The following is a 17512-nucleotide window of genomic DNA, read 5'->3' as shown; positions in this document are numbered from 1 at the left end:
GAAAAGTTAATTGTCCCTCCTGCAGAGGGTATTAGTGTAACATGTGAACAATATCACGTTTACTTCCTTATGTTTCTTTTACAAGGGAAAACGAACATTGGTAATATGGGATGGCAGTGTTGTGTAAAAGGTCGTTACAATAAACAATCAAGTGCTGTGAATATCACCCATTTCAAGGCACCAAAGTGTGCTGACAGTTTAAATAAGTGGTCGGAGCTCCTTAATTAAAAAATAACGCCAAATTCTTATATTTGCGAAGAACATTTTAATATATGCGATGTAAAAGGTACTGAAACTGTACGTACAACAAATAAATAAATATTTGTATAATTGAAACAACGTTTTAATGTGTGTTTATTATAATATTATCCTAAGTATAATTTATCCTCATAAAATAAGCATTTTACATAAGGATAAATATTTGGTCGTTAACCGACTCTCATTATCTCAGTTTAATTAATTTTAAAAGTTAAAATATTTTACTTTATAAAACTTTTTATTGGAGGTGCATGAAGTCATTACAAATTTTGAAACCCACTTGGTATTAATACGTGGTTATGGCACGGTGTAAAAGAAACATAAGGAAGTAAACGTGATATTATTCACATGTTACACTAATACCCTCTGCAGGAGGGACAAGTAACTTTTTCTTTAAGATCACAGCAGTTTTGTGGTGGGGGTAGCGTAGTCGGTCCACCTATCTTTCTTACGTCGTGGGTTATACCGATCACTTCCTAGAGGGGAGTCAATTCTGAATACAATATGTCTATGCAGGTTATGTCAACGGTTTTTTCAAACAATATTATTTCATTCAGTAAAGTACATGAACGTAATAAATTTAAGCTATTTACTACGTCTTATTCTACACGTAGAAAATTCACTTTTCTACGTTAAGTAAAATACGAACCCACCACTGACCCGGGCTCCCCAACGGCGAACCCTCCCCTCCGATTTTATCCCCTTACCCTTTGTGATAATTTAAGTTTTACCCGGGCAATGCTGGGTACTTTAAGCAATGTATGCAGCATACTTATAAAGCCTGTAATAAGAATAATAGATATTAGATACACGGAAAGAAAGGTTAGTTTGCACGCCTGAAGCATTGAGTGATCCAGAGGCAGGGGGTAGTCTCATGATTAGACTCTCATTTATATTCTATTTATTTCCAAATACAACGAAGACTGACTTAAAATAATTTTCTGTAAACTATTTGAAATAAATTTCTCAACGTACATAAAGTACTTAACTTACCGGGTTTATAACCTACTTTTCACTTAAAATTTAGTTAAAAAATGAATATTAAATTACTCGTCGATTTGAATAATTAAAAAACTGCATATGATACTAAATACTTCTCCTGTAGATTATATCAAACACCTGTACTAAAGCATTTATTTTAAAAATTCCCTAAAAGCGGATAAAAAACTTTTGTATCTGGTAGAGGTCACAATAGTGACATTGCAAAAAATTTGTTTCAATGGCAAGACCACCCCCAGATCCAAGATATATTTTCCGTGGTGATATGGGCTGCGTCTATTGTGTCCTGTTTCAAATGAACTCTGTTACAGAGCATCTTTATGCAGGAACCGATACAGGCAACGTTCATATTTGGGATTTAAAAGTAAATAAAACATTTGGATATACTTGTTTTTCTATTTCAATGAAATTAATCCATGTTTAATCTGTGGGCTTTTTAGAATTTTTCTAAGTTTCCATGAGATATCTGTAATGCAGGAAATTAAATTACACATGGAAACGTTATGGTTGATTTTATAAAATTCTCCAGGTAAAATAAAGTTTTGCATACGTAACATAATTGTTCTGTATGTTTAAGACACATAGAGAATTTGGTCGGATCAAATCTGGGAACGATTCTTGTTTGAGTCTGCAGACTTTAAAGGATGACCATTTATTTATACACCATAAGTCTGGTTTGATAAGGGCATATAAAAAAGCAGAGACTGAATGGATTGCATACAGAAATGTTAACATAAACAATTATCATTATTGCAGGTATTCTACATATGTATACATATAGAAATAACATAGTCTGCGCACACTTGGTCCAAAATGTCTCTATACTTCTTAATGGAATTCGTTTATGAATATTGAAAAAGTTTATATTTGATTAATATTTTAGATTTCGCTTCTCTGTTGTTTCGTATATTATCTTTTATTAAACAAACGAAATTTCTCTTCTTCCCTTAACTGTACACTTGAAATTATTATTTTATCAAAACTCCCTGAGGCTTAAATTTTTTGCAGTAGGTATAGTATGCATTCTTTAATATTATGTAAATAAATATTTCGGAACACAATAGTATCAGTAAACCTCAAATAAACATTCCATTCCAGCTGCAGTAACTTAGTTCGAGATTTGCACACTGCCACCATAGAGTATTTTGTATATAAGTGTTTTACGAAATATTCTATTTTTACAGACAATTATTTACACCCTAGTTCTTAAAATAAGTTCTATTTCTTATTTATTCTTCCTTTACACTCATTGCTATTCGTTTATCCGTTTCTGAATTAAAAGTACACGGAATCGAAGATATTCTAATAAGATGCATGAAATTTTTTTTAACTGGTAATGGGCATATATAGAAAATCATATTGTACAATAGGAGGCATCATCGTTATAACTCTTTAATACATATTACTTATTACCGAGAAAAGTACAATTATAATACAAAACATCTTATTTTTTATTAATTTTTATAAACATGAGTAATAAGTTTTTTAGTACAATCAACCTGAACTAACTGTGGCAGGATTCAAGCGTTTTCTGAAAACGAAATAGTTGTACCACTTGAGGAATCTAATGTTGGGCTGTTATCGAAAAGTACATTTAATGTAAATCTGAAATTGAATCCATCGGATTTCGAAAAGCTGGGGGATGTAATGGTAATTAAGCCATTGAAAGATGAGAAATTAATTTTGGTTGGTTACGAAGGAGGCAAATTGATTTTATGGGACGTTAGGCAAAAAAGCAGTTTGAGTTCTTTGACAGTAGAGGCATGCCCAATAGCTTTGGATTTTGATACTACGTCGATGAAAGGAATCATTGGTGGCCCTTCTAATCAATTACAGGTACAACATTTGATATTAATTAAATTTTACGATAAAGCAAAAAAGATCGATTAAGAAAGTACTTACTTATATTTATTAAATAAGCATTAATAATTTATTACAGGGGTTTAAAACCCTGGTTAGAACCGATACACAACTGTTTGAAACAGTTATTTTCGGAACCGTTTCTATCCTTGGTTTACTATGATATAAAATATAATTATTAATTGTTTGTTATATCATTACGATTAACATTCAAAATCTGAGAAATAATTAAAATTACAAAGCTTAATCATAAATTCGTTACTTATAGGTGTTTAGTTTATCAGAAAATCACTCGCTACACGATGAAAAGATAGTTACCCTGAAGAATTCTGGCACTTCTGTGATCACGATAAGGCCTGATGCAAAAATTGTGGCCGTGGGAGGCTGGGATAGCAAAGTTAGAATATTTTCTGGGAAAAGTTTAAAGCCACTGGCTGTTTTAGACCAACATAGAGATATAGTCCAAGACATTGCTTATTCCTCGCAGAGAGTGAAAACATATGATAATAAATGTTTGATGGCTACTGGTGCAAAAGATGGATATATTGCCTTATGGGATATATACAACTAAACTTTGTTGTTAAATTGTGATTCGAATTAAGATTCTATCGATATAAGCAGTCTAAGGCCCGGAGCAGACGAGCGGTTTGCGGTAGTTTGTCGCTGCATTCAATTGCGGTGAAGTAATACGTGCGTTCGCCAAAACGAACGCAAACATACAGTCTAGTAGCCGCAAAACTTAGCGTCCCGTGCGAACTGCTTCATATAAATTTATGTTCCGCTAAAACGCGCGCGGAAGGTTGCCGTGGCGGCAAACTTACGCAAGCCGCTTGTCAACACCGGGCCTAAAGCCACAAATCCACCGGGAAGCTAAGCTAAGCTATGCTATGCGATGCTATGTTTTAACGTAGCTTTTGGTGGAAACGGTTCCATAAGAATGTGTTAAAGTTAATTTTTTTAAAACGTACCATAGCATAGCATAGCATAGCATAGCATAGCATCGCATAGCTTAGCTTAGCTTAGCTTAGCTTAGCTTAGCTTAGCTTAGCTTACTGGTGGATTCCCGGCTTAAGACATTCCTACTTTATGTATATAAATATTTTAAATATTTTTAACTCAGTCCAAGTTTTGCATATATTATCAGCACACATGTGGCTATCGTCCCTACCAGAATTATGATAAAATATTTTGTTTTTAAACTTTCACAGACCTTTAAAGTTGAAAAATTGTGCGAAAATCAAAACTTAATTTTCAAACCGCCGCCATTTGCTTAATTTTCAATATTTTTTATCATTCTGGTAGGGACGATAGCCACAGGCATATGGATAAAGAATCTCTTTTCATTTTTTGTTATAGATCAGTAGAACGAGCCCAATCATGGGCACCGTGACACCATGTTTTTTTTTCACCATTACTTTAAAGCAGGCAACTGAGTTTGATTTTAATTTTTTTTCTATTGACAAAATTTGTAAAGATAGTTCAAACATCAATAAACATGTAGCAATAAACTAAATAATAATAAAATTGATGGGTTCTTTGTAAAAAAATTCCGAAATGACGCGACGGAAACGCCTCGTCAGACCCGAATACCCCCTTAAGTAATCCCTTCCATAATCACCCAATACCGCCTCTCAGTGACCATTAGTTATTCTCTTACAAGTATGAAGAAGATCAAAGGAATAACATAAAATTCAAAATCTTTTATCAACTTCAAAACGCAGAGATAAATCTATAACAATGCTTTATAAGAGGAAAGTGGTAAAAAAATTATGGTCTTTGACACATGTACTTATACTTTATTGGAGTAATGATCTTACATAGAGTTGGCGTGGATCGTATTTAAAGTTCATAGTAAATTCAGATTCGTTCATATTCTATCGAGAATAAGAAAAGTTTAAAGCGAATGACTGAAGGAAAATAGGCAAATATATATTTTTCATTCATAGAAAACTCACTGATAAATTGATACAAAAGTATTTCGGATAGAGCTTGTGTATGCGATAGAAATTGCGGGAAAAAAAACAGGAAAAGTAGAGAAAATACAGGAGAAATACATAAGGTGAACGGCAAGAGGAAACGGGAGGGCAAGGAGGAGCAGGAGAGGTTAAGGGCCGAAAAGGAAATAGAAGAATTCTTAAAAGCGAGGAAAGTAGGGAGGTCGCCACCGATTAAGAAAACTGAGGTAATTATAGGAACTATATAGAGCTGTTACTACCCGACCCGCTGGGTACCCGGGTAGACAAAAATTACCCGTGAGTAGAAAACGGCGGAAAATACAGGAATGATCAAACTATTTCGCGGAGGGAGAATAACCAATCAACGCCAAGGTGGGAAACGAACGGCGCCACCGTCGAGCCAAACCAACCTAGCCAAGCGGTGGCGCTGGCGTCAGAAACGGCTTGAATTGGCCAGGCACGGCATTGCACGATTGTGCATGAAGGTGGCTTCCGTAAATTCGTCCCGAGAAACACACACGCAACACATGTACCTAACCCCATTTTGAAGCCAAAAGGCAAAAAATAAATCTAATTACTACCTACTACTATTTAATATAGTGGAGGTGACCCTATTAAATATCGAACGTTTTTTATTCCTTTAAATAATTACTCGATAGCTTCTAAAGTAAATGATAGACTATCTTTACCTTAACAGATTTTCTACCACGACCAACAAGTCTCTAAATTATTACGTACATTTTTGCTACACTTCGTTCTAAAATCCACCAGTGAACTTTGTATACGTACAACATTACTGCCTGTGCGATTGAATTTTCAGTTGCAAACAAATCTCAAGTAATAGAGTATTTATGTTAACCTTACCACAATTCACTGCAACGAATGTTATAATTCTAATGCGTACATTTCGAAGTTATAGAAAATATTAAATTCAGTGTTACGTTAGAAAATACCACAATGAAACAGAGTATTTTTGAAGAAAGTATACTACATTATCACAGTCAATTTATCTGAGATGCTAAATTTATCTGTCCCGAACGTGGTTGGGTTTACATTTACATTGTTAATAAAACAATCATTATGAACGGAAGTTTATTGTTTCTCGAACGAAATGTGTTCTTACAAATTGCGAGGTATTCAAGTGCAGCTGCGAAGCAAACACCGGCTGAGTATTGTTTGGACCTAGTTAGGTAGTTATGTCGCGGTTGATCGTAATAATTATGAATGAAATATTTTAAAACTGTAGTTGTTTTAATTGTCGTTGAAGGTGAAATCTTGTTCTATTCTATGATAGATGATGTTTGCCTGCAATTTACAGAAAATTTCCAGAAAAGTTGAATTGGAATGCTTTTCACACAATGAACAAATTTTAATACCTTATCAATATTTTACTATTAATATTTCCCAGGAAACATGATTACGAAAATTTTTTATGCACATTATTGTTACCACGTGAAACTCGAACAGCTGCATTTGCGATTCGTGCATTTAATGTGGAGGTTGCTCAAATACAGGATCAAGTGCACGAACAAAAAATAGGAGAGATGAGATTAAGATTTTGGACGGACGCAATAAACAATGTATATAAGGGAAATCCTCCGAGGAGTCCTGTTACATTGGAATTGCATAGGGTACGATGGGGTATTTTTATTAGTTTTGTAGTATCACGAGCTTTATGAAAATTAAAAATAATGATGTGCTTATAACAAGATGATTTATAGATTCTGCCGAAACACTCTCTTTCTAAGCATTATTTTAAACGTCTAATCGACGTCCGTCTAGAAAGACTTAACAATTGTTTGTTCTCTGATACAAGTGCGATTGAGAAATACGCAGAGTACAGTACTTCGTCCGTTTATTACTTAATATTGGAAGCTCATGGCGTAACCAACATTGATGCTGATCATGCTGCGAGTCATATGGGCAAAGCACATGGAATCGTTAATTTAATTCGATCGATTCCATATAACGCCAAGCGAAGAGTGAACATGTTGCCGCAAGATATTTTATTGAAATACGGTGTCTCTACAGAGGCTGTATTTCAGAGAGAAGCGAGTAAAGATTTGCAAGATGCGATATATGATGTTGCTTCTTGTGGGAAAGTGCATTTAGATGCAGTGAGTATTTCTTACAAGGGAACCCTTGCGAAGAGTTAAAAAAAAAATATATAACTGACGAAAAAAACTCTTTTCAAAATTTTGTTAACGCAAGTTTGTAGCGCTTATTGCACCATTAAACTTTTGTTTGGAACATTTTTTTCGGTCTGTTGTACTTTGAGAGTTATACGCGAAAAAAGTGGAAGTGCCAATTTGACTTTGAGGTTAGTTTTCACCCCCTTAAAGGGCGATAGGGCCCAAATGAAAGACACCGTTGTTCTTGTTTTGAGTCACTCTAAAAACCCACAAAGTTGCGTTCCAATCGGTGAGTACGGGTTCGCGGTGTTCCCTTGTTAGAATTGAGATTGTAATCGAATTAGATAATTAGAAGGAGGAAACAAAGGAGAAAGGATGATATAGTAATTCATGAAGATTTTGTTTTTAGGCAATTTCTCTGAAGAATAAGGTGAAGAAAGAAGTGGGTTTGATTTTTTTACCGATAGTTTGTTTGGAAAATTACCTGAACGAATTAAGGAAAGCAGACTTTAATATCTTCGACTCAAGATTACAGAGGAGAAATAGCTTACTTCCCCTACGCTTGTATTGGCGAAAATGGATGCACTAAAATGCATTTGGAAATGACATTTAGACTCGCTGTGTATATGCATGATATTTAAGAAATGAATTATAAGTTAAACTATTGTATAATATTTATGATCCAGTACCCTATCCAGAAGTATATTCTTCAAAATAAAAAAAGTTTCAGTCGAATCGGATAATAACTTTTGGAGATATAGGTCCCACCGATTTGGATCAATTTTTTGACGCCTTGACTTTAACATCTCCCCAGTGCCGTCTGCAGTGATTAATTATAAAGCAAAAAATATATTTCTATAATGTAAAACATCCTTAATACAATGCAAAAAGTCCCATTAAATTATATATAGTAGTTTTTATTTAATTAATTCCTAAAGATCACCTATTTTTTTGGGCTCTACACCGGAAGGTCCCCTTAAGGTGGAATCAGATGGCGCGTGAATCGGCGATCTTTGCGCGCAAATCGCCGATTCACGCGCCGTGAGATCGCTTATGGCTCGCCGACTGAAGCTCGGCAAGCCGACTTGCTGAACCTGGGGGAGCCGTGCAAGCTCGTCGATTCACGCGCCGTCTGATTCCACCTTTACGCGGCCATATCCACCATTCGTCTTCCGAGGGTTAAAAGCATTTTTCCTACTTTGTGCAAAATAAATGAAAATGAAATACATAAGTAGTGTATTATTCGATGTTACTAAATTAAATTACAACTTTTAATGTTAGTACATCAACAATGTTATACAATGTTCATTTAAGTTTATGTACACATAAATACTTAGTCTCGTTAACATGGAAATTAATAAAAAAAAATTATTTACTAAAATTCAATTCAAACATTCGTAGCATCATTACAACTTAAATTATTTACATTATTATTGAATACGTTTCATTGATAACATCATATGATTTATTCGTGAAGATTAAGCAACATTTTTCATAGGGTTCATATATGATTGAAACGAAGTGTTTTTATTATACATTGTGAAAATAACTTGTATAATTTTCACAGTCTACTTCTGCGGAATTAAGAGACGAATCTCCAGTGTTACACGGAATTGTCGGTATATTCGAACCTTGAATAGTAAATCCATGGTAATCTTCTTTTTCTGATTCTGTTGCAGAGGATAAATTTAAGTGAGCAGCCGTCAGCAATTCGTTCGCAGATTTATCTTGCTGGGTATCAAAGTCACATTGCGTGTCCAAACTTATGAGGCTAGTTTCATCCTCTGCTTTGCTAACATCGTAGCTGTCGTCACCCATGAACGAAGGGAAATCAAAGGTAGGAGACGGTGTAACGCAATCTTCTATTAACGAAGTTCTCGCGTCGCTTTGCTGCGTGGAATTATTAACTATAGCGGAGCAAACCTATAATCGATCGTCAGAATTAACCGCTTATAGTAGACATGTCTTAAAAACTAGTTGAGAATTATTATTTCCAGAAAATAATTTACTTGTGGTACAATAGGGGGTGGTAATTGGTAACTTTCAATATCTTCGCAGTCCAAATTGGTAGGCAACCTTTGACTGTGCATGATCAACAACGGAGTCCTTTCCAAAACTGTATTTATTTCCGATTCGACTTCCTCCTGAAATTGTAGCATCTTTTCCTTCAAGCCCAATGCCTCGTTCATTATCTCCGTGGCCTCGGCTTTCATTTCATCAAGAAGCGTTATGTCTTCGCACATTAAGTGCAAACTCTGTGCAAGACAATTGGGGGAAGTTATATAAAAGACGCTCTTGGTTTAACACTAAAATTAAAACATTACATACGTACTTCGCATATCATTAGAGCAGATTCCCAGGTATTGGCAGGTACGCGCTCCCCGGACATGTAAGCATTGAACTCCTTCTCATCCATATTCAACGACTCTGCCGTTAAGTTCTCAATGAAAGATACAGCGCAGCACTACGAATTTATGTTTGTCTGTGTTAGTTGGAATTTATTGGAAGGGTCTCTTTCTCTCGATTTATTGTAATTCGAGAAAGATATTGTTCTTAATAAATATCACAGAAATTTTACCAGATTCGTGAAGTAATATCCACCTTCCCCAGTCATCAGTCTGCTCGCGTTACAGAATCTGGTGATAAAATTAATGTTGCTCTTCAGGCGAGCAGGATTGGCTTTTAAGACAATGAAAATTAAAGCAGGAAGAAATTCATCGGCAGACGCAGGTCCGCCGACGGACTGTTGTAACATTAAAAATATATTTCTACAGCAATAAATAACACACGAAAGTTTTTCCTGCGGAGCTTTCGCAGAATCCATGTTCAACAAATCTGTAACATATTAGCCAATTAAATTGGATAATCGTAAAGATGGTGAACTAAAGTATACGTTACATGCGTTAAGCTCAAACCTGTTATGGAATTGTAGACGAGTTCTCTAACTTCAGAACTAGTTTCATGTATTTGGCACTCTAAATTCTTTCCACTGACCCAATTCAATTGTCGGATTCTATAAAGATATTTCGTTTTAATCTAAAACTTAGCTTTCATTTTATTACGCGCAAACTCATTTATTTTGTTTTACAGAGAAAACAAACCGTTTCTGTATTGCCAAATCCTTTTCTTCGTCGCTTGTGAAAGGAGGACAGAAGAGAATTCTGTAGAGTAACGTCATTGTATACCTTTCTATGTAATCTAATAATTTCTCCTTAACTTTGGGTGTTAAATCTAAAATAATATTAAAATCATTAATATGTTTACATTAAATGAATCTCTTACGAATCAACGATTGGGTCATCCCACGCAAAATTGGACACTTTTCGGAGTAACATTTCGGATTTTGGTGCAACTTGGATATGTTGTAGCCTTTAGGGATATATAAGCATATCTCGAAGGATTTTTCGAAATGTCAAAAATTGTGGATCTTACAGCTCTTTGAAATATAGTGTTTACTTTTTTCCAAAAATTATAAAAATGACCTTTTGGGTGCTTACAGTGGAGATATAAGAGTACCTAATAAAAATTATTTCACTTAATAAAAACGAATATTTGACCATTTATTTAGCAATTGTTCTTAACAAATGCAATTTTATAATTGAAGGCCTCTTTTTAAACATTTAGAAAAATAGGAGGATATAGCCCTGTTTGTCCTCTTTACGGACACGTTTTCAAAAACGTGGACATTTTAAAATTGGCCAAATGAAAATTAATTGAATGTAAAAACAGTAAGAGTTTTCCTACTTCAGTTTTTTTTTCAAATGCTTACCATTTTCGAGAATCCTGTATAAGACTATCAGGTATACCGACCAGTCGAGTCGGTGCCCGGCGACGCAGCGTTACATTAAATTAATTTTCATTTGGCCAATTTTAAAGTGCCCATGTTTTCGAAAACGTGTCCGTAAAGAGGACAAACAGGGCTATATCCTCCTATTTTTCCAAATATTTAAAAAGGGGCCTTCAATTATAAAATTACATTTGTTAAGAACAATTGCTAAATAAATGGTCAAATATTCGTTTTTATTAAGTGAAATAATTTTTATTAGGTACTCTTATATCTCCACTGTAAGCACCCAAAAGGTCATTTTTATAATTTTTGGAAAAAAGTAAACACTATATTTCAAAGAGCTGTAAGATCCACAATTTTTGACATTTCGAAAAATCCTTCGAGATATGCTTATATATCCCTAAAGGCTACAACATATCCAAGTTGCACCAAAATCCGAAATGTTACTCCGAAAAGTGTCCAATTTTGCGTGGAACGAGCCAATTTCAACTTAAATTAATTTCGCTTTCCACTTCTTTTTACAATACCTGCATACTTCGTACTGTTTTCTAAGCGTTTAGCAAACACTTGGTAAAAGTTCTGTGTGATCTCTGAAAGCTCCTCTATCCTTTTAACATCTTTGTTTTGAAGTATATCGATTATAAAGGAATGCATGCATTTTCTGATGTCTCTCTCCACCGGTGTTTTAGCTATCATAACTATTAGGTCACGATTCTCCGCTTTTATCTTCTCCAAATCTGGATTGTCTTTTGTTAGCTCGTAAAGTAACTCTTGATACCCTTGAGCTGTTCATAAGAAATTATATCTTTCAAGAAACCTTGTAATAAACACTTCAAAACATTCAAACTATTTATCATGGTTTAAAAACTACTTGCTGATTCAATTTATATTGAATATTACATACCTTTCGCAGCTGGCTTACGAAAAGATATATTTAATAACTTATACTTTTTCTCCTGTTGTACTTTCTTCTCCTCGTATTTTTGTTGAGCACCAACTGTGCTTCTGTTGGAGGAGTTTCTAAAAACATTATTACATATGACGTTAAAGATATTGAAAAAGTTTTAAACATTTTATGTAACTTGAATGCCGAAAAATTATCTCCATTGATGAAACATTTTGAAATCGCAAATCATATATACATTTATCTTTTTTCAATTGAAAACTATATCTTCTATTTTTAATTTTTAAGAGAAATAAATTTAACGTTATAATCATAGACTGCATATGTATACGTTAAAATAATATCGAAAAACAAATATGAAATGAATTTCGAATTTGTTACAAAGAAATGCAGAATCTGCGGAGTATTTTTTTTTTAAACGCGTTTATAGATTCAATTTATTAAAAAATAAAAAAATTTTATCTCTTAAACGCTTTTCGTCATTTAATACATATTAATCAGTAGACATACGCATCATGTCCATGAACATTATGTTCTGTTTGCGATCTTCGTTTTTGTAAATACTCTCGATGACATTTGCTACAATAACCCTCCCATTCGGCATTTCCATAAAATCCACAACCATTTTTGCACTTAAGATCAGCTTCATCGATCCTCAAGGACGGTGTTTTTGTCGAGTACATTTCGAGAATCGTCTCTCGGTACGACTGCGGAACTATCCTTTTTTATACAATTTTCATTTTATTTGGAAATGCACACCTGACGTCTGAAACCATCATTTGTAACACAACTATTAAGCATTGTATTTTGCTTGGATATGCGAATGATAAGTAAATGCGAACGCGCATGCGTAAATTTCTGCCAAATGAATTATGCCCATTGATATACGAATATATATAATACACTCCTCTTATCATTCTGTTGGCAAACTTTAGTTAAGGGTACAATCCACCGGAGGCGCTGGGATCAATATAGATGAAAGAATTTGGTAACAGATGGCGCTGATGAAATTATTTTGTGGCGCCCAGCCTAGCGACGTGCGAAGTACGCCGTCGCCACGTCAGGTTTGACATCTAGATAGACGAGGTTGACCATGGAAGAAGAAGATTCTAGAGAACGCTATATAGACATAAAAGAAACGCCACGTGTAGCGTCTTGAGTAGTAGTTTGAAAACGATAAAATATATATTTTCATTATTTCTACCTCCCAAAACCACGAGTCATTTCTTTTGAGCCAGAATTCTACTGTACGCCGAATTCACGAAACGACGCCAGCGCCAAGCCAAATCATCTACCAAGTCAAGTGAGGCCGCGGCCAACCAGCGTCGCCGGGGAATCGGTTGTAGACGCTGGTTGGCTGCGGCCTGACTTGACTTAGCTAGTTGGCTTGGTGTCGTTTCGTTTCCCATCGTTTCCCATCTTAGCGTTGATTGGTTCGACGTCGCGGCGCCCATCGCGCGCATGCGTGAGTTCCCCCCACCGCTTTTAGAGGTACGAGCGTACGGGATTTCCGCCGTTCCCTGTTGGCAGCTCTCCGAACGCGGGGCCGGTGCATGGTTGTAGTGGAATGCGTCCGTGAGGCGCTGTTGCCATTTTACCTGTTCGCGCGAGCGTAGGTTGCAGTTTTAACGGATAACCCTGTATGTGTGTGTAAGGACGCGGCGACACGAATACAGAAGCCTATTAAGGGGATGTTTCTGTTTAGAGGTCGCAAAAGTAGGCAATGTTTATGAATTGATTAAAGAAAAATTACCACTCACAATTTAATGTAAGTTTTAACATAGAACATGTTAGTGTAACGGAAGTGACGTAGCGTCGACGATTCCGAGCCGCTAATGGCGCGCGAGTGACAGAACCGAAGAGCGAGCGAGAGGGGATGAAAGAGTGGACACGAAGTTACCGAGATTCCAATGCCAGTATAATATTATTATACTTTCAGTTCATATGGAACCATTGGGATACAAATATTAATATTTGTTTTCTCCTACATCTGCTTATATTTGCGAGATATAACGTTTCAAAATTAACCGTGGCACTTATTGTTAGCCACCATTTACGTCTTTGGGAAAAGCCCACGTTCCCCGGCAGTTAAAATCAGAGGCGTCTTAGGCGGGGATGCAACACGGTTTTATTTTAATTTTTGGTTACAATTCGTGAATTGTAAGATCTATAAGTTACTAAATGATAGCCCTAATTTTAAAATAAGTAACTTTTGTCTGAAAACATTTTTTTCTATCTCTTGTTATGTCCTTAAGGGACCTTTCCGTTGATCACTCCGAGCGGTTGGAATGAACTACTGGGTCCTTGCTCTATTAAGGTGCTAAAGCACGCCTTGATTATAGTTACCAGGAAGAGGGAAGAGAAAAGGATGTTGAATAAAGTTGTACCATGGAAATTATAGGAATAACAATAAAGTGCGATGTATATTCTGACAAAACGTGAATTACAAACTTCATACCCTAGAGACGGTGCTCCGTCTCTGCTGACGCTCGCGTGTCGCTAAACCTGTCGTAGGCCGTGAGCGCTCGCGTTACTCTCGGGTAACGCACGGAAGTCGATCAACCTGATGTCTCTCGTTTCGCTCGCTCGCTGTATCGCACGTATTGGCGGTCGCGGTGGTCCGTATCGGCGCGTACGGGCACTCCCGGCGGGGCCGTTTCTCGGTTTATCGGATGGAGGCACACTTCGCCTAACCAGATCGGCCGAGTGCGGTTCGCGAGATAGACGCGAAGACGAGATCGCGATTTCTGGACGGCACACCTGCTCGTCGTTACGCCATAGATCGATTTCTAAAACACGACTGTCGCTTCCAAGACTCGCGGCTGAGGGCCGGCCGCGCCTCGAGCTCCCGAAATCGACGGGGGAAAATCGCCCCGTCGATACCTGTCGATCGCTCCTTATTAGGAAACATCCAGGCCTGGGCCGTCAACGGTCACGTTGCGCTTATACGATAACTTCCTCGGTTCGGCGACGTGACTGCCACGCGCGGTGCGATTCCGCTGAATCGCCGATGCAAAGGAAAGCGACGCGAGGACAACAAGCACGGGATGGACCGGAAGGGTCCATGTAACACCTCCCCACTTAGACACGAAACGGTCTCGTGAGGCCCTTTCGTCGTAAACACGTGCGAAGCTGTCCGCGCGTACACTTTCGTTAGGCGGCTTAAAACTACGATTAACGCTATTAAATCTAAAGGGTCGAAAGGGGATGAGTTCGAATTAAGCGGGGAAAAAAAGAAACTATATATTGTTACAATATTGGTATGATAAAAGATGCCGAGACTATATAATATATGATAAAAAGATTAGATTATACAATAAAAGAAAGGCTGGAGGGGAGCTCTCGGTTGCCTTCAACGCTCTGCTGCGAATTTGTATGAAGCGAAAACGGTTATAATTTTGGTGAATGAGTCCGAGACGGTTACGGTAGAATGTGTAGTTACCGAAGGCAATGTGTGGTGGGTCCTCACTCTGCCCCGGCGGGCACAATCCAGGGCACGTCCCGCTCCTGTGGGGGCTCTAGAAGCCTGGGCGCCTCCAACACAGGAAAAGCCGGCAGGTATAGTGGGTTGGTTGACCTCGAGCATCGCCCGTATGCAGCCCGTGGAATTCTCCGGTGTGTCCCATTTTAAGTGGCGGCTCTTGCACTGTACACATTTCGTGAGGGCGACGGCCCTCACCTCTTCCGCAAGCCAATGAATTCGGACTTTCCTGTACTCGCCGAAGTCCTCCGGGAGACTTAATCATGCACAGGCGTCGCATAATGTTTGCCTCTTATGGACCCCGTGCGACCACACCTAGCCCACTCCGATGACGTTCCGCTTCGGTCTCACGCACAGTCTTCTGTTGAAGGGCGCGTGGAGGTACCGGGGGAGAACCACCTCGACCAAGTAGGATCTTCGATACTTGGTATCGTTATATCGCAGGCTATCCATTTTTTTTTTTATAACATAAACTTGTCGGTGGTTCATAAAAGTTTCGTAACGACTGGCACCCGCTCGCTTGATTGATGTCTTATATGCTATTGTACCTACCACCTAATTTTCGCAGCAGAGCGCATCGCGGGAGTCGGTTCTAAGGATAACGCGCAGGGGTTTTTGCTGTTATTAGTAAAACCACGCCCTAAAATATTTCGAAGTATGGCTCGGTACCCGCGAAACTTCTCGCTCGTTCCACGTGGGTTCTCTCTCTTGTCCTCGTGGACGGTATAACGGGTCGGGAGGAAAGGATGTAATAGCGAGAGGATGGGGTCTGGAAATTAGTTGAGGAGGGGGCGGTGTGGTACCATTTCTATATTGACCTTTGTCTCTTTCCTTAAGGGCTCGCGATGTTGTGTCTGGCGTGCCCTCCACAAACGGTATCCAATCCAGACAATAAGGAGGATGACCAAAATTCCTCCCAGTACTCGCATTCCATAGGTAACATAAGTCGATAGATTTCGGTTCGATGATAGGTGGCCAGCTCCCTTGCCCGTCTATCTATGTCTTCCAGTGCGATTGCGTTTGCTTTCGCATGGACATCTTGAAGGGTCCCCGGAGGTTCCTTTCCTTGATGGTCGGTCAAAATTTTTACGTGATGTTCCGTGAGAGTTGGCAGGATTTCCGAAATAATGATGTCAATCGATGGTTTGCATATGGTTGTCAATGCTTTGGTGTCGACTCCGGATGCCCAGATCTGATCGGTCCCGATTTTAGCCTGACAATCTCTCCTCAGTGGTAATATTTCTGCACTCTGGAGCACTTCATATCCGGCCGCGTGCTTGTTGTATTGTACCTGCAGTGCCAGGATGTCCCTAATGGAATATAACCAGGTGTTGGGTGCGACCATCTTCTTGAGGAAGGTTCGGCTTCCGGGGAGGGCTTGGATGTTGCAGCTAGGCCACTTGAAGTTTTGTGGCTTTAGTAAGGCATCCGTCTCGCAGCTGGGTGCCTTTTCCAAGTCCTGGAGTGGCACGCTGAGTTCGCACATGTACATCCCAGGGTGTTTCCTGCATCCTGTGATGTAGTTCTCGTCGGTCCTGAAGTATTGAGAGCTGATTTGGCTGGTCGCTAAATATTGTGTTCTTGGTTTTATGAATATAGGGGTAGAGACATTGGTTGATATAGTCTGGAACGAAGGGCACGGTTGTAGGTAATAGAGGTCGAAGGGAATTTGGTCCAATAAAGGGATGTCGAGTGACAAGATGATTCGGCCCTGTGAATAAGCTACTTTTAATTTGATCACCCCTTGTAGCTGTTCGCAATTTAATTCTTCCGTAGTCAGCAGGAATTCGTATGGCGTGTTTTCGCGGATTCCTTCGCAGGTCTGCGCTAGCTGACTAGGGGAAAGAACGGCCGGATGTAAGATATCGAGTTTCGCGAACGTAAGCGCGTCCGTAATTACGTTCAACGCGGTTACATATTCGTCCGCGTGTCTGGTCATATGAAACGTGCACGTCGAAAAAACTAATTCTAATTCTACTTTCGTTTCGCGCTCGTCTAATTGAAAGGTACCCAACGCTATTTCCTTAATTCTATCGTCCATGTTTCGCACGGAACCCGTTACAGCTTTTAGCGTGTCGTGTATATCCTGGAATTCCGATTTTATAACATGGGTTTGATTTCCTAACAATTCGGCGA

The 17512-nt window shown here is 38.1% G+C and overlaps 3 protein-coding genes and 1 long non-coding RNA gene across 4 annotated transcripts; 3 read left to right on the top strand and 1 right to left on the bottom strand.

Moving 5' to 3' along the window:
• The first annotated feature begins 772 nt into the window (after window positions 1-772).
• On the top strand, window positions 773-4212 carry LOC143368060 (guanine nucleotide-binding protein subunit beta-like protein 1). Its single transcript, XM_076810430.1, has 5 exons — window positions 773-1621; window positions 1835-2013; window positions 2775-3093; window positions 3386-3744; window positions 4191-4212. Exons 1-4 carry the CDS (start codon window positions 1478-1480, stop codon window positions 3686-3688), a joined length of 945 nt encoding a protein of 314 aa, XP_076666545.1. The 5' UTR covers window positions 773-1477; the 3' UTR covers window positions 3689-3744; window positions 4191-4212.
• Window positions 4213-5871: 1659 nt separating this feature from the next.
• Sicily (NADH dehydrogenase (ubiquinone) complex I, assembly factor 6 homolog sicily) lies at window positions 5872-7939 on the top strand. The gene is made up of 4 exons (XM_076810436.1): window positions 5872-6262; window positions 6481-6703; window positions 6794-7189; window positions 7614-7939. Exons 1-4 carry the CDS (start codon window positions 6153-6155, stop codon window positions 7791-7793), a joined length of 909 nt encoding a protein of 302 aa, XP_076666551.1. The 5' UTR covers window positions 5872-6152; the 3' UTR covers window positions 7794-7939.
• A 484-nt stretch (window positions 7940-8423) lies between these two features.
• Rabex-5 (Rabaptin-5-associated exchange factor for Rab5) lies at window positions 8424-12685 on the bottom strand. Its single transcript, XM_076810384.1, has 9 exons — window positions 12406-12685; window positions 11896-12011; window positions 11519-11776; window positions 10306-10435; window positions 10120-10217; window positions 9783-10039; window positions 9537-9668; window positions 9214-9459; window positions 8424-9127 (listed from the first exon to the last, which is right to left on the bottom strand). Exons 1-9 carry the CDS (start codon window positions 12576-12578, stop codon window positions 8735-8737), a joined length of 1803 nt encoding a protein of 600 aa, XP_076666499.1. The 5' UTR covers window positions 12579-12685; the 3' UTR covers window positions 8424-8734.
• Window positions 8901-9781, top strand: LOC143368084 (uncharacterized). The gene is made up of 2 exons (XR_013085137.1): window positions 8901-9041; window positions 9202-9781. It is a non-coding gene; the product is annotated as an uncharacterized LOC143368084 (long non-coding RNA).
• Window positions 12686-17512: the final 4827 nt, after the last annotated feature.

The sequence above is a fragment of the Andrena cerasifolii genome, chromosome 4, assembly GCF_050908995.1.
Source record: "Andrena cerasifolii isolate SP2316 chromosome 4, iyAndCera1_principal, whole genome shotgun sequence".
NCBI lineage: Eukaryota > Metazoa > Arthropoda > Insecta > Hymenoptera > Andrenidae > Andrena > Andrena cerasifolii.
Note: the sequence above shows the minus strand (reverse complement) of the source record. Positions and strands in the feature narration are given on the sequence as shown.